The sequence below is a fragment of the Schistocerca nitens genome, chromosome 3 (assembly GCF_023898315.1).
Source record: "Schistocerca nitens isolate TAMUIC-IGC-003100 chromosome 3, iqSchNite1.1, whole genome shotgun sequence".
Classification (NCBI taxonomy): Eukaryota; Metazoa; Arthropoda; class Insecta; order Orthoptera; family Acrididae; genus Schistocerca; species Schistocerca nitens.
In genome coordinates, this window is record NC_064616.1 from 744,173,889 (window position 1) to 744,195,473 (window position 21,585).

Consider the following 21,585-nt stretch of genomic DNA (forward strand, 5'->3'; position numbering starts at 1 on the left):
GCATTGAGTCAAACAGAGATTGGATGGCGTGTACAGGTACAGCTGCCCATGCAGATTCAACACGATACCACAGTTCATCAAGAGTAGTGACTGGCGTATTGTGACGAGCCAGTTGCTCGGCCACCATTGACCAGACGTTTTCAATTGGTGAGAGATCTGGAGACTGTGCTGGCCAGGGCAGCAGTCGAACATTTTCTGTATCCACAAAAGGCCAGTACACGGACCTGCAACATGTGGTCGTGCGTTATCCTGCTGAAATGTATGGTTTCGCAGGGATCGAATGAAGGGTAGAGCCACGGGTCGTAACACATCTGAAATGTAACGTCCACTGTTCGAAGTGCTGTCAGTGCGAACAAGAGGTGACCGAGACGTGTAACCAATGGCACCCCATACCATCACGCCGGGTGATCCGCCAGTATGGCGATGAAAAATACACGCTTGCAATGTGCGTTCACCGCGATGTCGCCAAACACGGATGCGACCGTCATGATGTTGTAAACAGAACCTGTATTCACCTGAAAAAATTACGTTTTGCATTCGTGCATCCAGGTTCGTCGTTAAGTACACCATCGCAGGCACTCCTGTCTGTGATGGAGCGTCAAGGGTAACCGCAGCCATTGTCTCCGAGCTGATAGTCCATGCTGCTGCAAACGTCGTCGAACTTTTCTTGCAGATGGTTGTTGTCTTGCCAACGTCCCCATCTGTTGACTCAGGGATCGAGACGTGGTTGCACGATCCATACAACCATGCGGATGTCTGTCATCTCGACTGCTAGTGATACGAGGCCGTTGGGATCCAGCACGGCGTTCCGTATTACCCTCCTGAACCCACCGATTCCATAGCCTGCTAACACTCATTGGATCTCTACCAACGCGAGCAGCAATGTCGCGATACGATAAACCGCAATCGCGATAGGCTACAATCCGACCTTTATCAAAGTCGGAAACGTGATGGTACGCATTTCTCCTCCTTACACGAGGCATCACAATGTTTCACCAGGCAACGCCGGTCAACTGCTGTTTGTGTATGAGAAATTGGTTGGAAACTTTGCTCATGTGAGCACGTTGTAAGTGTCGCCACCGGCGCCAACCTTGTGTGAATGCTCTGAAAAGCTAATCATTTGCATATCACAGCATCATCTTCCTGTCTGTTAAATTTCGCGTCTGTTGCAAGTCATCTTCGTGGTGTAGCATTTTAATGGCCAGTAGTGTATGTTTACTTCTGATTCTCTGTAGTCAAGTGTAGCGTATGTCAGTTGTTCGCGTATTGTCCGCAGAAGACAGTGTGTTCTGGGGAACCATCTTCCACGCATATGCGTGTAGGTGTCTCAGACTAAGGCGCTTTAAGTGCGTGAGATGAGGTCTTTGTCCAGTTAACAAAAGCACCATACCGCGCGTGGGATCAATAGGTTTCATTTTCAGTCGCTGCCTTATTTCAGGGAGGAAGTCGTAGTGTCTACATCCCTTATCACTTACATCCCACTCACCTTTCAAAACGCAAACTTCTGAAGTGACGTGTCGTCTGCATAGCTACACCATTTATTGTGTGTAACTTATTTAGTTCCCCCTTCAACCTGTACTTTGCAGCTCTGTATTTGATTGTGATATCTATCGGGCACATTCGAGCACCACACTCAGTGCATCCACTGAGATGGTTCCGAAGGCTCCTGATGTCCTACGCAGGACACTTCTCTGCCCTCGTCTAACTGATGCTTTCTTGGTGACTATGTTGAATCCGTGTGCCCACGTGCTAGCTGCGAAGCTGAGTACTGATTCGTAGAACGCGCAGTGGTATTTCCGTATGACCGGTAAAGGTAGTTGTACTGTTTTGAAGTAAACCTCACCAGTTTATGTAGTTTTTTTTTTTTTTTTTTTTTTTTTTTTTTTTTTTTTTTTTGTCTGCTGTTAGCCTCACGTGTTTGTGGAGATTTAGTGTTCCATACATGTGCCCCCATTATAGCGTGATGGTAGATTTTGTCAACTGGAGTTGGTGTTAGGCTTCCTGTCACTCTGCTTGGCTCACTGGGAAGTGTGCGAGATTGTCTGGTGGCTGCAAAGACTGCCACGTTACTGTTGCGTACTCGTCCTTACTTCCTGCTAGTTTATTTTTTTTTAGCTTTGTAAGTAGCAATACTTCATCAATGGGTCTCTTGTACAATTATCTTTGTGACAGACTGCATTTTCACAGTGTACCATCAGTGGGCAGAAGTGTAACATCTGGTTTACTTACTTTCAAGCTTATGTGATCATTCCGTTTCATATCCTTAGAGATTGTTACACACAGCTGTTTGAGTGTACAGATTTTGTAAGTAGTCCACACCAGCACATGATACATTAATTCTCCTCCTCCTCCTCCTCCTCCTCCTCCTCCTCCTTCTGCCACTCCAGGGTCTGGCCAAGGACCTGTTCCAGTCTCGCAATCTTTTCCTCGGTCTTCCCCACATTTCTTGCCCACGTGGTTTATAAACCATTGCTAATTTATATGAAGTCTTTGTGGTGACGTACGAAGTGCAAGTGTTCCTCGTTTTTCTTGATACTGGGTTGCCTGTTGTGTTATTGATTGCATCCTTAATTCTTCCCTTATTACTTCGTTTCTAATTTTTTATTCCCTAGTGGAGCCTTTCACATCTCTTCTACTTGCTGTAAATCTTCCTTAGTGTCCAATTTCCCGCCACATATAATAAAGTGGGAACTACAATGACTTTATAAAAGTTCGGTTGTCTCTCTACATCTACATACTCCGCAATCCACCATACGGTGCGTGGCGGAGGGTATCTCGTACCACAACTGGCATCTTCTCTCCCTGTTCCACTCCCAAACAAAAGGATGGAAAAATGACTGCCTGTATGCCTCAGTACGTGCCCTAATCTCTCTTATCTTTTTGGTCTTTCCGCGAAATGTAAGTTGGCGGCAGTAAAATTGTACTGCAGTCACCTTCAAATGCTGGTTCTCTAAATTTCCTCAGTAGCGATTCACGAAAAGAACGCCTCCTTTCATCCAGAGACTCCCACCCGAGTTCCTGAAGCATTTCCGTAACACTCGCGTGATGATCAAATCTAGCAGCCCGCCTCTGAATTGCTTCTATGTCCTCCCTCAATCCGACCTGATACCGATCCCAAACGCTCGAGCAGTACTCAAGAATAGGTCGTATTAGTGTTTTATAAGCGGTCTCCTTTACGGATGAACCACAACTTCCCAAAATTCTACCAATGAACCGAAGACGACTATCCGCCTTCCCTACAACTGCCATTACATGCTTGTCCCACTGCATACCGCTCTGATATGTTACGCCCAAATATTAAATCGACGTGACTGTGTCAAGCGCTACACTACTAACGGAGTATTCAAACATTACAGGATTCTTTTTCCTATTCATCTGCATTAATTTACATTTATCTATATTTAGAGTTAACTGCCATTCTTTACACCCATCACAAATCCTGTCCAAGTCATCTTGTATCCTCCTACAGTCACTCAACGATGACACCTTCCCGTACACCACAGCATCATCAGCAAACAGCCGCACATTGCTATCCACCCTATCCAATAGATCATTTATGTAGATAGAAAACAGTGAACCTACCACACTCCCCCGGGGCACTCCAGAGGATACCTTCACCTTCGATGAACGCTCACTATCGAGGACAACGTACTGGGTTCTATTACTTGAGAAGTCTTCGAGCCACTCACATATTTGGGAACCAATCCCATATGCTCGTACTTTAGTTAGGAGTCTGCAGTGGGGCACCGAGTCAAACGCTTTCCGGAAGTCAAGGAATATGGCATCCGTCTGATACCCTTCATACATGGTTCGCAAGATATCATGTGAAAAAAGGGCGAGTTGCGTTTCGCAGGAGCGATGCTTTCTAAATCCGTGCTGATGCATGGACAGAAACTTCTGTCTCAAGGAAATTCATTATATTCGAACTGAGAATATGTTCGAGAATCCTGCAACAAACCGATGTTAAGAATATTGGTCTGCAATTTTTGAGGATCCATCCTTCTACCCTTCTTATATACAGGCGTCACCTGCGCTTTTTTCCAGTCGCTCGGGACTTTACGTTGGGCAAGAGATTCGCGATAAATGCAAGCTGAGTAAGCAGCCAATGCAGTAGAGTACTCTCTGTAAAACCGAAATGGAATCCCATCAGGATCTGGCGATTTATTTATTTCCAACCCATTCAGCTGCTTCACGACCCCAGGGATGTCTATCACTATGTCCTCGATACGGGAATCTGTACGAGACTCAAACGGCGGTATGTTTGTATGATCCTCCTGCGTGAAAGATTTCTCAAATGCTAAATTTAAAACTTCAGCTTTCGTTTTGCTGCCTTATCCTTCAGTGTTCTCCTTATTGTGCTCCATATATACGGGTAAGTATCAGTTCTTTCCTATATTTCCACATCTCGGTCAAATGTCACATTTCACGTACTTGAAATGGGCTACCTGTTTTATTGGTTCATTATTGAGGACTATTTTCGCTCGTACTGGGAGACTACCTAAAAAGGCCACAGTTTTTTAATAGGAAATCAGATTATAGCTTACACTAATCTAATTTAGTTAACGTAGAGCCATTTGTAATTTACCTTCGCTGTCTTGTATATAACTTTATTATCCGCAAATAAAATCGTGTTAATGTATTTATTCCTCCCAATATTTATACCTTATGGTGTTTGATCTCTCTTTGCATTCACCTCGTTTCGCTCCTTAATTTGTTTGTAATCCAGGTGTTACGGCTTTCCTCGTGGCTTTTCTAATTCTGGTGTTCATACATATGTTTCTTGGAGCTCGTATCGGAAGTTTAGGGATTCCTCTTTTTTTTTTTCATTATTGCTAATAGTTTGTCTGGTGAATTGTGCGAAATGCTTTCTCGTGATGCGAAAGTGCTAGGTGATGTTAAAGATTAAATGTAAAAAAAAAAACTTCCCACACGGATTGTTTCAAAACAAAGATGTAAGAGCGTCTCCTGGCCATAATAAAACTTCTATCCCCCACGCTCTACTCAGTGCTCGGACGAGCGAGCAGACTCGTCTGGGGCACCAACTACTTTCGCGCTGCAACCCTCTCTAAAGCCGTCCTCACACAAGATGTGTTTCTTGTAGTGAAGCACGCCAGACGAAGTTCACGATTTGGTTGGTGCATGCTTAGTAACGAGCTGGCGCATGACACTGCACGTGCTCGTTATCATGATTTGTGACTGCAGCGCCCACCAGTGGCAGTAGTTGGCTGCATCTGGCTCACAAATCAGAGTTTACGAAAATCGAGGGATGTAAACACTCTACGCTAGCTCTGTAAAAACGCACATTTCCTCTCATGTCCATATGTTAGACATGTTGTTCTGTCTGTAGTATAAAAACAACACCCAATGAGACATCATAAGACAAAAAGTAAAGTTCTACGTCAAGTCAGTAATGATATCAGGTTATAAAAGTTTAAAGACGCGAAGGTGAATAAAAAATATTTGGTTAAAGCGGGACGTGAATAAATTAGACTTCGTAGCTACACTCTTCTATCAGCTACAATATGCTGAATTTGCGTACCATATAATTGTATCTTTTATATTATCATGTCTTGTAGGCTTTAGTGGTCAGTATATTATTAAGACAGTTAATTGTAACAAAACATTTTAAGAATAACGCCTTTCTGAAAAAATACACATTGTTCTGTGGACTTGAAATGGCGTACTTCCACAATATACAAGTTATGAAACGAATACACCAAATGCGAAAATTATTTAACCACTGTCATTTTAATGCAGCAGATATCAATAACGAGTTTTCGAGGGAACATTAATGTCCCGGTGCTCTGAAGCGGCATATTTTCAGAGGAGGTAAGTTACAACGCAAAAAACCCGCAAGGTTGGGGTCCAACTGAAAACTACGAAATCCAATATGGCTTCTCATAAGTTCTGCTTATCTTGTCGACCAGACCATCGTCCACCAACAGTCTGTCGACCTATGTGAGGATGGCTTAAAGCCGTCGGCACACGGACCGTTCTGTCGAACGTTAACGCTGAGCGTGCGAAGTTGAACGTGCTGCTGAACGCTCAGGAACGATGCGACTTGTGCATACGGTACGTGGGCCCCAACGTGGTATACGCGATCGGAACGCACTCCAGCGGCAGTTGAGGGATGTTTCTAGTAGTTCGTAAATCACTGTTTACTCAACGGGCGTGCCTAAAATTACCACGTTAGCTCTATTAAAACGCACATTTCCTCCATCGTCCACGAAAAGGAAAGTACCATGTCCAATCAATAAGGACACAGGCTTATAAAAGTTCCATTACAAACAGCGCGATACAAATTTGGAATACTTCTCTGCATACGATAAACATTATTTCATCATTCCCACATTTTAGTAAAACCCCAAGGTCAGGCTTACTTGATCACTGTTCCTACCCAGTAGCAGAATCTTTGCAACATGTGAATTACGAAGCGTAAAAGAAAAAGGAGCCAATCGAACAAAATCACCCCTCAAAAACAGATGAACTTATATCTACATAACATCAAATATTATAGCATATACTTATATTAAACTAATAATAATGTATTAGAACCTAATGAACGCGAATGTTAGGAAAAAAATTTGGAAGTGTTAAGACGCTAACCACCGCCCCAACAAAAAGTTCTTGGACAGAGACGCTACCGATTACGCTAAACCCCAAACATAACCTGTCTGCTTAATCATATTGTCTTACCGCTTGCTAAAACCGTTAATCGTAGATAATTATGTTACTAATTGAAATGTAATTATAACAAATTGTATCAAGAACAATGCGTTTTTGGTGGATCTTCAGTGTGTCGCTGCCTTCAAATAGCTTACTCTCATAATACGCAGGTTACAATAATTCTTTTGCCACGAATTTGATGTTTCTCACAATTTTATTGGAACGAATCACACAACTAACAACGGGGTTTTCCAGTGATTCTCACTTTGCTGGTGCTCAGAAACGGTATATATACATATAGGCTTGAAATGAACGCCAATATGGCGCCTCACAACTCTGTACTGAAGGGAGACGGCGTGCGTGTGACATAGGTGGCGCTGTGCCATCTCATTGGTCAACGCTCAGACGCACGATCAGAATATCTGCCATGCCAGATATTGCTCTGCACGTTCGTAAAGACGCCCGAACGTACTAGTCCACGCTATGACGTCAGAAACTCGGCACGCTCAACGTTCGGATGCACAGTACGCGTGACGAACTGTCGGTAGTGGTTTAAGATTACACACAGCTGACAGTTTGTCGTGGCCTATTAGTTTAAAAAGCAGCAGTTGTAGAATCTAGTTGATGTATGAATGAATAAAAAAAGGGAACCTTGTGTTGCAGAGTACCTGGTGCACGCGCCGTGCATGCGCGAGGTGAACCTGCGGAACGAGGACTGTGCCTCGGACTATCAGGAGGCGATCCGTCAGAACGTGCCCAGCGCAGAGCCGCGGTCCCAGCAGGAGTCGGACGCCAAGCTGCAGCAAGTCTGCTGGTCAGTACCTACCCATCAGAATGGACCAACTAGTCACATGTGTAGTCCTCAGTATGACAGAAACTGAAACGCGATTTCGGTGTTGCAGCTCGTTCCAGCAGTACCTTACTTGCTCCACGACGGCGGCGCTCAGCGGTTGCGGCGTAGCCACCGCCAACTTCACCAAGCACTTCCTCGACCGCATGGCCAGGCCGCTTGTCGAGGTACTTACCTTTCACTTCGCTACTTTTTCTTCGTGCCTTGCCAAGTCCAGCCGTGTCGATACTACTGTCTATAAGGCGTTGTGTTGTATACACGCGTACTAAATTAGTGTGTTGAAGGGAAGAGAAGTCAGGACCGGATCTGAGGAGAAGGAGTGAGGCATGGAGGGTCATGACCTCCCTCCCTCCCTCCCTCCCTCCCTCCCCTCCCTCCCGACCGCTCAAGAAATAAGCAGAGCCACTGTACTAACCAACGGTCTAATCAAAGTATGATCATACACTCAACAGCCAAAAAAACTGGTACATCTGCCTAATATAGTGCAGGCCACTTGTGAGCACGCAGACATGTCGCAACACGACGTGAAATGGACTCGGCAAATGCCTGAAGTAGTGCTGGAGGGACTTGACACCATAACCCTGCAGGGCTGTCCATAAATCTGTAAGAGTGCGAGAGAGATCTCTTCTGAACAGCACGTTGCAAGGCATCCCAGATATGCTCAAAGGTTCACGTCTGGGCAGTTCGGTGGCCAGCGGGAGTGTTTAAACTCATAAAAGTGTTCCTGGAGCCACTCCATAGCAATTATCGACGTGTTGGGTGTCGCATTGACCTGCTGGAATTGCCCGAGTGCGTCGAAATGTGCAATGGACATGAATGAATGGATGTGGGTGATCAGATAGGATTCTTACGTACGTCTAAACTGTCATAGACGTAGCTAGACGTAGCAGGAGTCCCATATCACTCCAACTGCACACAACCAACAACATTACATAGCCTCCACCAGCATGAACAGTCCTCTGCTGACATGCAGGGTCTATGGAATCGTGAGGTTGTCTCCATACCCATACACGTCCATCCGCTCGATACAATCTGAAACGGGACTCGACCGATCAGGCAACATGTTTCCAGTCATCAACAGTCCAATGTCAGTGTTGACGGGCCTAGGCGAGGCGTAAGCTTTGTCGTCCAGGCATCAAGGGTACACGAGTGGGCCTTCCGCTCCGAAAGCCCATATCGATGATGTGTCATAGAATGGTTCGCACGTCGACACTTGTTGGTGGCTCTGCATTGAAATCTGCAGCAATTTTCGGAAGGGTTGCACATCTGTCACGTTAAAACATTCTCTTCAGTCATCGTTGGTCCCGTTCTTGCAGGATATTTTTCCGGCAGCAGCAGTGTCGGAGATTAACGGTACACTCGCGGAATGGTCGTACTGGAAAATCCCCACTTAATCGCTACCTCGGAGGCGCTGTGTCCCATCGCTCGTGCACAGACTATAACACTACATTCAAATTCTCTTAAATCTTCATAACCAGCCATTGTAGCACCTTTCCAACAACTGCACCAGATACTTGCGTTATATAGGCGTTGCCGACCGCAGCGCTGTATTCAGTCTGTTTACATCTATCTGTATTTGAATACGCATGCCTATACCAGTTTCTTTGGCGCTTCAGTGTATATATTAAGATCTTCATGTACACTCTCTTGATTAAAAAAATTGATTCCGTCATAAGATACACTACTCAGTCCTAGAATGCGGGGGATTAGCCGAGCGGTCTTGGGCGCTGCAGTCATGGACTGTTCGGCTGGTCCCGGCGGAGGTTCGAGTCCTCCCTGGGGCATGGGTGTGTGTGTTTGTCCTTAGGATAATTTAGGTTAAGTAGTGTGTAAGCTTAGGGACTGATGACCTTAGCAGTTATGTCCCATAAGATTTCACACACATTTGAACAATTTTTTGTCCTACACTAATTCGGAGCTATCAATAAAACATTGGCAGTCATTAAACAATCTCGGACTAATACCATTTTCAAAGCTAAAATTTAAGATGCAATAGTAAAACATTTTTAAAATGAAACAGGCGTGAGGCATGGGGATGGCCTGTGTTGTTTATTATTCAACTGCGTTTTGAAGAAAGTATGACAATTCATGAATAGACCAGAAGAGGATGGAATAAAGGGAAACTTGGGGGAGTTACTACTTAGCTTCTGCTCGTGATTTAGCAGTCTTAGCGGAAAACCTGCAAGGTGAAACAGAACAGATAAACATCCTGCAAGAGGTAACTGAAAATACTGAGCTACAAATTTCGTTTACAGAAAACACTAAAGATTACCAACGTTATAGGTGCACCCAAATATATGGGATCAAAATATGAAGAAATAAAACTAGTTTCAGAATTTAAAACTTAGGGCGTAATAAACCAGCCAAATGCTTTAGACAAAGTACCTGACAGGCATAGAGCCAGAGAAAATGTAATTTAGTCTTAACAAAAAACTGCGGCATTACAATGTGGTGATTAAAAACTGACATCTTTATGCCTCTGAATGCCTAGTCACAAACACAGCCAAACAGTTAAATGATTCGGAGCCGAAAGAACGAAGAATAATTGGAGAAGTTTTGGATCGGAAGTACGAAAATGGGATTTGTAAATTGAGAAGTAACCAAGGTGGTGTAGGGGAAAATCTGAAAATATGATAGATACAATGAGAACGCGGTGGATTACATTTTATAGCCACTTTAATAGAATAGATAACAGAATGACAAAAAATATTCAGCTGATTTGACAAAAGTTAAAAAACCAAACTTTCGTGGTCTATAGAAGTTAGGAGTAGCAGGAAAAGACAGAAAACATGCATTTAGGGAACAATTACAAAAAGTGTTTCCTGATTAAAACACAAAAGTAGAGGGACATGGCCAGAAGGAAAGAGAGGAAAAGAGAACGGAGGGTAGCAGTGATGAACTGAGAATCCAACAAAAATCGTAAATTAGCAGATAAGTGCCCTAAATTCAATAATAATAATAATAATAATAATAATAATAATAATAATAAACCCCGTGGAGGCCCGGGAAAAGAATAGGCCTCCGGTATGTTCTGCCAGTCGTAAAAGGCGACGAAAAGAACAAACCACTAATAGGGCTAACCCCCCTTTTAGTGTGATTAGTTGGTTCAGGACAGAACTAAAGAAGCCTCGGACAAGCGCCGTCATGGTCGGGGACGACGCTTGAACCCTATGCCCGCCCACAATGGTAACGACACTGCTAGCCAACTGGAAAATGATTTAAATCCAAATAGAGGTGTTTTGCAGGATATGCTTCCTGCAACCACCCTAGAAGGAAAACAGACAGAGGATGAGATGGTCATATGAAGTTAATCGACACCTCATGTTCTGTTATTACCAAGCATCAAACCTAGGAACCAACACAACTGGATACAGATCACAAGTATACACAACATTTATTACCAGATACCCGCCGGCCGAAGTGGCCGTGCGGTTAAAGGCGCTGCAGTCTGGAACCGCAAGACCGCTACGGTCGCAGGTTCGAATCCTGCCTCGGGCATGGATGTTTGTGATGTCCTTAGGTTAGTTAGGTTTAACTAGTTCTAAGTTCTAGGGGACTAATGACCTCAGCAGTTGAGTCCCATAGTGCTCAGAGCCATTTGAACCAGATACCCAGAATTAAAATTTTTAACAGAACAACGACTAGCTGATCAGATCCGTGTAATAATCAAAAATAACAGGATACCCCAGTGAGAATTAGAAAACATCAAACAACAAGTACAACAAATACTGGAACAAAATAATGTGCAATCAGAAGAAGAAGAAAATACAGTAATGGACTCAAACATCCCAGAGCAAACAAACAAAGAACAACACGCATCAATTAAACAATCAGAGGAAAACGAAATCTTAAGACAGCCACCAGAACAAGCACAAATAGAACACGAAGTGACACACATGTTAGATATAGAAGAAAAATTTCAGCTGACGTATATAGAATACAAAGACACAAATACAGACATTAGACCATTCCTGCAAAGACCGCCAAATAACCCACAAGTCGAAACAACAATAAAAACTATCAACACAATCATACACAACAAAATAAATGAAAACACAACTATGGAAGAGTTACAACTACTGGTTTATATAGGAGCACTCACTACACTAAATATACACACTAGGCAGAGATCAGAACCAACCAACACACAGAAGAAACCCACAAAACCAGCATGGCAACACAGGCTACAGATCAGAATAGAAAAACTGAGAAAAGACATCGGACAGCTAACACAATTTATAAGAAATGAAATGTCAGAAAAAAAACGAAAAAGGTTAGGTAAAATCTCACAACAAGAAGCGATAGAGCAATTAGATGAAAAGAAACAGAAATTACAAGCATTGGCCAAACGACTTAGAAGATACAAAAAAAGTGAAAATAGAAGGAAACAAAACCAAACATTCAACACAAACCAAAAGAAATTTTACCAGACAATAGATAACACACACATTAAAATAGACAATCCACCAAACATAAGAGACATGGAACACTTCTGGAGCAGCATATGGTCAAACCCGGTACAACATAACAGGCATGCACGGTGGATACAAGCAGAAACAGACACATACAAGATGATACCACAAATGCTTGAAGTGATAATTTTGCAACATGAAGTCACCCGAGCAATTAATTCTACGCACAATTGGAAAGCCTGGAAAAGATAAAATAGCAAATTTCTGGCTAAAAAAGTTCACCTCAACACATTCACATCTAACTAAATTATTTAACAGTTACATTGCAGACCCATACACATTCCCTGATACACTTACACATGGAATAACTTAACTGAAACCTAAAGATCAAGCAGACACAGCAAACCCAGCAAAATATCGCCCCATAACATGCCTACCAACAATATACAAAATATTAACCTCAGTCATTACACAGAAATTAATGACACATACAACACAGAACAAAATTATAAATGAAGAACATAAAGGCTGCTGCAAAGGAGCACGAGGATGTAAAGAGCAACTGATAATAGATGCAGAGGTGACATATCAAGCTAAAACTAAACAAAGGTCACTACACTATGCATACATTGATTACCAAAAAGCTTTTGATAGTGTACCCCACTCATGATTACTACAAATATTGGAAATATACAAAGTAGATCCTAAATTGATACAGTTCCTAAACATAGTAATGAAAAATTGGAAAACCACACTTAATATCCAAACAAATTCAAATAATATCACATCACAGCCAATACAGATTAAGCGTGGAATATACCAAGGAGACTCATTAAGTCCTTTCTGGTTCTGCCTTGCTCTGAACCCACTATCCAACATGCTAAATAATACAAATTATGGATACAATATTACTGGAACATACCCACACAAAATCACACATTTTCTATACATGGATTATCTAAAACTACTGGCAGCAACAAATCAACAACTCAACCAATTACTAAAGATAACAGAAGTATTCAGCAATGATATAAATATGGCTTTTGGAACAGACAAATGTAAGAAAAATAGCATAGTCAAGGGAAAACACACTAAACAAGAAGATTACATACTGGATAACCACAGCGACTGCATAGAAGCGATGGAAAAAACAGATGCCTATAAATATCTAGGATACAGACAAAAAATAGGAATAGATAATACAAATATTAAAGAAGAACTAAAAGAAAAATATAGACAAAGACTAACAAAAATACTTGAAACAGAATTGACAGCAAGAAACAAGACAAAAGCTATAAATACTTACGCTATATCAATATTGACCTACTCATTTGGAGTAGTGAAATGGAGTAACACAGACCTAGAAGCGCTCAATACACTTAAACGATCACAATGCCACAAATATAGAATACATCACATACATTCAGCAACAGAAAGATTCACATTAAGCAGAAAGGAAGGATGAAGGGGATTTATCGACATAAAAAACCTACATTATGGACAGGTAGACAATTTAAGAAAATTCTTTATAGAACGAGCAGAAACTAGCAAAATACACAAAGCAATCACTCATATAAATACATCGGCTACACCATTGCAATTTCAGAACCACTTCTACAACCCTTTAGATCACATAACATCAACATACTCGAAGAAAATAAATTGGAAAAAGAAAACACTACATGGCAAGCACTTGTATCATCTAGCACAGCCACACATCGATCAAGACGCATCCAACACATGGCTAAGAAAGGCAATATATACAGTGAGACGGAAGGATTCATGATTGCAATACAGGATCAAACAATAAACACCAGATATTACAGCAAGCATATTATTAAAGATCCCAATACCACAACAGATAAATGCAGACTTTGCAAACAACAAATAGAAACAGTAGATCACATCACAAGCGGATGTACAATACTAGCAAATACAGAATACCCCAGAAGACATGACAATGTAGTAAAAATAATACATCAACAGCTTGCCTTACAACATAAACATATAAAACAACACGTTCCCACATACAAGTATGCACCACAAAGTGTACTGGAGAATGATGAATTCAAATTATACTGGAACAGAACCATTATAACAGATAAAACAACACCACATAACAAACCTGACATCATACTCACCAATAAAAAGAAGAAATTAACACAACTAATCGAAATATCCATACCCAATACAACAAATATACAGAAGAAAACAGGAGAAAAAATTGAAAAATACATCCAACTGGCTGAGGAAGTCAAGGATATGTGGCATCAGGATAAAGTTGACATTATACCAATTATACTATCAACTACAGGAGTCATACCACACAATATCCACCAGTACATCAATGCAATACAGCTACATCCAAACCTATATATAAAACTACAGAAATCAGTAATTATTGATACATGTTCAATTACCCGAAAGCTCCTAAATGCAATATAACACATACCATACAGTTAAAAGGAAGTCACGCTTGATCAAGGTCCGCGTCACTTTCCATTTTTAACCAGACTTAACGTCTGAGAAAGTAAAGAATAATAATAATAATTTCATTATTATTAAAATCTTAGACTTTTTGGCAGATTAAATGTGGGTGCAAGCAATGTTATTTTAGGGGAAGGGGGAGTAAGAGACAGACATTAACATAGTGTGCTTCCCTCCCCCTCCCTAACCTAACCTTTGACCCGAAACCGATGGTAGTAGTACATATGTATAGATGAAACAGACTTGGCCTGCTGCGCTTTACAGTTGACAACGTTGTGCTGCCATAGAGCAAAGGGCAACTAAACGCGATTCTGACACGGCTGGGGACAAATCAAAACTAAATACGATCTGAAACTACATATCGAAACTTCTTGGCGGGTTGAAACTTTGTGCTTGGCTAGGACTCAATAACAGTACCTTGCTTCTAGTGGACAACGCCTTTCTTTCAAGAATGGTCGTCCCGTAAACGGTGCAGCAGAACATCTATGTAGGACAGAAGTACTGGCAGAAATTTATAGCTGTGAGTAGTGCCTGGGTAGATCAGTTAGTAAGAGCATTGCCTGCAAAGTCCAGGTTCTGGGCTCGAGTCCTGGCGTATTGTTTATTCTGTCAGGAATTTTCAACACTCTAATTATCTTCATGCACAATTTCAGGGTTGCATTGTAGCCAGAAGAGACTACTCAAAATAATGAAATTGTTGCCAAACTCTTTCTGTATGAACATGCGATAATGACCACATTCAGGGTAATATCCGTATAATATGTGGATAAAACTTTAGTCTTGTAAGACCATTGGTCCAGTGTGTTCATTTCACATTACATATGAAAATTCCCAAAATTATCTGTGAACATTTAAATTACTGGCCCCCTTCTACATCATCTAGGATAAAGTATTCCCTGTAAGCCATTAACGATAATTTATTGTGGACATAGTCAGTTTTTGTTGCGCTTTCCTCGAGAGTTTTGAGAGACTCGATAAAATAGTTTCTGCGCGTCGTATGGGATGGAGTCTCTAAATAACTTGAACACATTGTGCTACAACCTAAGTTCTATAATCCATCACACATATACTATACAATATTTAAAAACACTGTGTAACTAGTAAGTACAGATTCCCTCGACGAGAAGGTTTGTTCGAACACCACAGTACTTTACTGTGCATATTCCTATAAGGCGGTGGTATGTCCTTGGCATGTTTCGACCTTTGAATTGACTTGAAAGGGACTCATACTCGTTGGATCACAAAGTTTTCTAATTTTTTTTGCATGGTTGTAGTACGTACTTAAAACAGATGCTCCTTCAGCATGGTGCGCTTATCAAGCGTTTCCGACAAATCTAGGTTCAAAATGTTGTTAGTGCTCTGAATATCGTACGATCCCACCACTTGTCGAGCAGCAGCGTTTGCGCAACCGGATAAGACGGAAGCCTGAATGTCTGCCAATCCTGCGCTCGAATCTTGGCCTTTCTTTCCAGTAAACACTTCCATTGCTACGAAGAATTATGGTTATCCGGACAGGGACACACAATGGTGGTGGTGGTGGTGGTGGTGGTGGTGGTGGTGGTGGTGGTGATAACGCTAGGGACAAATTATAAGCGAAAGCTAAAAAATATTTGAAGCTAAATTGGACTTCGAAACTTCATTGCTGGTTAAAACTGTGTAGGTGAAAATTGTAATAAATAGTTACGGGACTCGCAGTACATGCAAAATTTTAGTCTGTCTTCTTATACTGTTAATTTAACGCTGCCGCTTGATAGTTGCTCTCATATACACCGTACAGTCACACTGCAATCACCTGTCAAAATCCTGAATAACAGCTTTCTGCAGCGCAACCTCTACGAAACGTTCAGGAAGAGTGTCAGGTTATGGAAGGTACCTAGAGGAATGTGGAGCCATGCCGACTCAGTCAGCTGAGCTAGCTTCCTCGGTTGAGAATCCAAGACGCGAACAGCCCGACCGGGGTGGTCCCACATACTCTCGATTGGGTTCAAATCCGGGGAGTCTGGTAAACTCATTCCAGAGCTCTTCGAACCATACAGCTACACTGCGAGCTGCGTGGCGCGTTGCATTGTTTTGCTGGTAGATGCCATCGTGCCGAGGAAAAACAAACTGCATATAGGGGTGAATGTAATCCCCAAGGTTAGATGCGTACTTACGTTTATCCATTATGCCTTCCAGAAGGACGAGATCACCCAGAGAAAGCCACTAAAATATTTCCCAGGCCATAATACTTCCTCCTGCGGACTTAACCCCTCACACGATCGCCGCAGGGTGTTTGCTTTGAGACGTATCACGCAGTAAATGCCAACGGCCATCTGTCCGATGGAGCATGAAACATGATTCATCTGAAAAGACCACTTGCCGCCAAACAGTGATCGTCGAGTTGCTGTATTGGTATGCAAATTCCAGCCTTCGTTGCCGATGAACAACAGTCAGCATGGGTGCGTGAACCAGGCATCTGCTGTGGAGGCCCATAGGCAGCAACATTCCTTGCATGGTTGTTAAGGAGACTGTTGGTAGCCTCTTGGTTCATCTGGACGGTCAATTGCTCAACAATTGCGCGTCTATTCGCCTTACGCATCACCACAGCCATCGTTCACACTTATCATCTATGGCCCGTGGTGCACCGCAGTTACGTCATCGCCCGTTTTGGATAGCGCCATTTTACCATGCACGGTGTACTCCAACCACAGCGGCAGGCTAACAGTTCAAAAACTTAGACGTTTCGAAAATACTTCCACTCTTGGCCCCAAAGCCAATGATCATACCCTTTTGTATGTCAGGTAAATTGCTACGTTTCGGTATTAGGACATAGACTGCACAGTTTATCGCGGCCCCCCCTCCTCTTCCCCCTCCCCCAACACGCTTTATGTACCCTCCACTGCTAGTGTTGCCATATGACGCCTGAGTGGTTATTGCTGTTTGATGTCGAACGTAGGAGGTAATCACATTAATGTGACTGGACTGTGTAGTTTCAAACAGACTAGTGGAAGTTCAACCTTAATTTCTCAATAAAGCTTCAGAACACACAGTACTATATATTTATCTTCTACATCTAAGTATGTACGAGAGTCGTGCAAAAGATAAAACAGGCGACCTGTTGGAGATATACCTCCCTTTTTATAGTGGGACCTCAGTTCAGTATGAAATCCGAACCACTCTCAAAAAATGACCTTGTAGCTCGAATTTCATTACTGATACACATTTTGGACAGTGCATAAGACGAAAGTAGTAGTCGTCGTCGTCGTCGTCGTCGTCGTCGTCGTCGTCGTTGTTGTTGTTGTTGTTGTTGTTGTGGTCTTCAGTCCTGAGACTGGTTTGATACAGCTCTCCATGCTACTCTATCCTGTGCAAGCTTCTTCATCTCCCTGTACCTACTGCAGCCTACATCCTTCTTAATCTGCTTAGTGTATTCATCTCTTGGTCTCCCTCTACGATTTTTACCCTCCACGCTGCCCTCCAATGTTAAATTTGTGATCCCTTGATGCCTCAGAACATGTCCAACCGATCCCGTCTTCTTGTCAAGTTGTGCCACAAACTCTTCTTCTCCCCAATTCTATTCAATACCTCCTCATTAGTTATGTGATCTACCCATCTAATCTTCAGCATTCTTCTGTAGCACATTTCGAAAGCTTCTATTCTCTTCTTGTCCAAACTATTTATCGTCCATGTTTCACTTCCATACATGGCTACACTCCATACAAAGACTTTCAGAAACGACTTCCTGATACTTAAATTTATACTCGATGTTAACAAATTTCTCTTCATCAGAAACGCTTTCCTTGCCATTGCCATTCTACATTTTATATCCTCTTTACTTCGACCATCATCAGTTATTTTCCTCCTCCTTTACTACTTTAAGTGTGTCATTTCCTAATCTAATTCCCTCAACATCACCCGACTTAATTCGACTACATTCCATTATCCGCGTTTTGCTTTTGTTGATGTTCATCTTATATCCTCCTTTCAAGACACTGTCCATTCCGTTCAATTGCTCTTCCAAGTCCTTTGCTGTCTCTGACAGAATTACAATGTCATCGGCGAACTTCAAGGTTTTTATTTCTTCTCCATGGATTTTAATACTTACTCCAAATTTTTCTTTTGTTTCCTTTACTGCTTGCTCAATATACAGATTGAATAAAATCGGGGAGAGGCTACACCCCTGTCTCACTCCCTTCCCAACCACTGCTTGCTTCCCTTTAATGCCCCTGAAGAATAAAAATTCGTCGTTTAATGCGTGTTGAAGTGAAAAGTACCAAACTGATGATGAATATGATGAACGTGTGCATGTTACAGGGCCACTGCGAGAAATTCGCCAAGGTATGCGGAGCAGACGGTGGGAGTGCGTCTGTGGGTCCAGCTGCGCTGCTGGTGGAGCTGTCCCTGGCGCTGGTCGCAGTGCTGCACCCGGCACTGGCTCTGCTGTACCGGACGTGAGCTGGTGGCGCCCACCTGGACCTGTAGCCTACCCAACAACCGTAGCTGTCCTAGCGGCTGTACGGGCTTCACACGCCCTTTTCTCAGTCCTTCTCCGTAGAGACTGAATTCATGTATGCGACGAACTTTTAAATGGTCCCACTTCGGTTTCATACTGTCGGTCTTCGATGATTTTTATTTTCTTTTCGCAAAAATGTTTCCTATCGTTTTGGATTGCTCAAGACTTAGAGATTTATCGAATACTATGTGTGGCTATTTCTGCATAATCGATCGTTCTAAAATAACTTACACACTTTCGTACCAAAGTACTCTTAGTGTTTAAAGACTCGTAGGTTAGGTATATCAGAAAAGTATTACATTTCACCTGCATCGTCCTTAACTGTGATAAATACTGGTGGTTCGACTGATCGTTGACTGAACTAAACTGTGAAGACAACAAAATACTCGATAGGCGTTTGCTGTAAGCTACAGGGAATGGTGTGTGTGTGTGTGTGTGTGTGTGTGTGTGTGTGTGTGTGTGTGTGTCACAGTGTTATCAGTTAGCTTGATGTATACTTTAAGTAGCTATCGTTCCTTGTCTGTTATGGTTAGACTGTGTTTTTTTTTTTTTTTTTTTTCCTTCAAGGTGGCACTATCATCCATTGCACGGTGTAGCTTCCGAAAGTGCACGCAACCACATTTGTAGATAGGAAAACTGGCTGCAATGGTGGCGGCTTTTAAATAGCATTACGGAATGCAGTAAAGGATTGTCACAGGCAATTCCTTTTCCTCACATTCAAGAAAAGATTTTATGTTTTAGAAAATCAATTTGTACATATGTGTTAAGTTATTGTTTTCAACTGTATAGTTGATGGCTAGTAATAGAGTGCACCTAATTACTGTTAGTGGTAAATACCTCTTTTTATTGTTAACTGTTGTTCTTGTGGATGTATTCACTGTCGTAGCGAAAATATATATGATTGGAAAGTATTAAAGAATATTGTGCTGAAAATTTGTTTATTAAACTTTCCTATGACTCCCTATTATCCTGTTAAATGCTACATCCGTATATCATTATCTTTTACTGACAATGTGTTTTAGTTGGTTTCGTGTGCTGCAGACCAAATCCCTGAATGTATTGGAAGCAAGTTTCTAACAAGGGAACCTCCCCATCGCACCCCCCTCAGATTTAGTTATAAGTTGCCACAGTGGATAGACCTTGAAAAACTGAACACAGATAAATCGAGAAAACAGGAAGAAGTTGTGTGGAACTGAAAAAATAAGCAAAATTTAGAAACTGATTAGTCCATGCACAAGATAGGCAACATAAAGGAGAGTGTGAGCTCAGGAGCGCCGTGGTCCCGTGGTTAGCGTGAGCAGCTACGGATCGAGAGGTCCTTGGTTCAAGTCTTCCTTCCAGCGAAAAGTTTAATTTTTTTATTTTCAGACAATTATCAAAGTTCAGGCACTCACACATAATCAACTTCGCTCTCCAAAATTCCAGGACATGTTCAGATTTGCTTGGACACATGCAGGATTTAACGGTCTTCACACGGGAAAATTTGAAAACGTTAAAAACATACGTTTTGACGGAGCACAGGGAAAAGTGTGCGACTGTGTGACTTTTGTATTCATTTGTTGCAGTTTATGTGACAAACTCTTATGTTTTCATCACTTTTTTGGGAGTAATTATCACATCCACAAGAAAACATAAATCGGGCAACATAGAAGAATCTTTTTACCCATTCGCCAAAGTGTACAAGTTAGGTGGGTCGACAACATATTCCTGTCATGTGACGCACATGCCGTCACCAGTGTCGTATAGAATATATCAGACGTGTTTTCCTGTGCAGGAATCGGTTGACCTATGACCTTGCGATCAAATGTTTTCGGTTCCCATTGGAGAGGCACGTCCTTTCGTCTACTAATCGCACGGTTTTGCGGTGCGGTCGCAAAACACAGACACTAAACTTATTACAGTGAACAGAGACGTCAATGAACGAACGGACAGATCATAACTTTGCGAAAATAAAGAAAAATTTTTCGCTCGAGGGGGAGACTTGAACGAAGGACCTCTCGTTCCGCAGCCGCTTACGCTAACCACGGGACCACGGCGCTACTGACCTCAAATTATCCTTGATCTTCGCGTAGACTACTGTTTGTATATTTTGCTTATTTTTAATAGTTCCACACAACTTCTTCCTGTTTTCTCGATTGATCTGTGTTCAGTTTTTCAAGGCCTATCCACTGTGCCAACTTATAACTAAATCTGAGGGGGGTGCGATGGGGAGGTTCCCTTGTAAGGGTCTGCACAGTGTAACTTCCCAGCAACGTATCCTGAATACATTACCATTGACTTCTTACATTTAACTGTAGAGCTGTTTGCGTGTTATTGAGTCCTGTGCACACAATCAATGGTTGTACCATGGGTTCCTGCATGATGGAGCACCATAATTTCAGTGTTTCATTTACCCGTGTCAGAAGCATGATATACATAAATGTGTACATGATTACACAACCACCATAGTTCTGTGTACACAAATTACAAAATAGACAAAGGAGTTGACCAAATCTACATTCAGATAACATTTCTACAGAACAGAGTCACACCTCGGGCGTTGTTACTGACAAGCAATACATCTTGTTCTCTGCATGAGAACTGGTAGATATGGCTTTCTGTTCTTCTGTCCTGTGAAGCCCCATGACTTAAGCGATGACTTAGCCCTGCCGACACAAGTTCTCATTCGTGTAAGGAAC

General features: G+C 42.2%; 1 protein-coding gene across 1 annotated transcript in view; it reads left to right on the plus strand.

Annotated features, from left to right (window-relative positions):
- LOC126248722 (uncharacterized) overlaps nucleotides 1-19,826 on the plus strand; it is a 182,185-nt gene extending 162,359 nt beyond the window's left edge. The window contains exons 4-6 of the mRNA XM_049950029.1: nucleotides 7,330-7,480; nucleotides 7,569-7,683; nucleotides 18,709-19,826. Coding sequence (XP_049805986.1) covers nucleotides 7,330-7,480; nucleotides 7,569-7,683; nucleotides 18,709-18,849 — 407 coding nt within the window. The 3' untranslated portion in view covers nucleotides 18,850-19,826. The remainder of the gene's footprint in view (nucleotides 1-7,329; nucleotides 7,481-7,568; nucleotides 7,684-18,708) is intronic.
- Nucleotides 19,827-21,585: the final 1,759 nt, after the last annotated feature.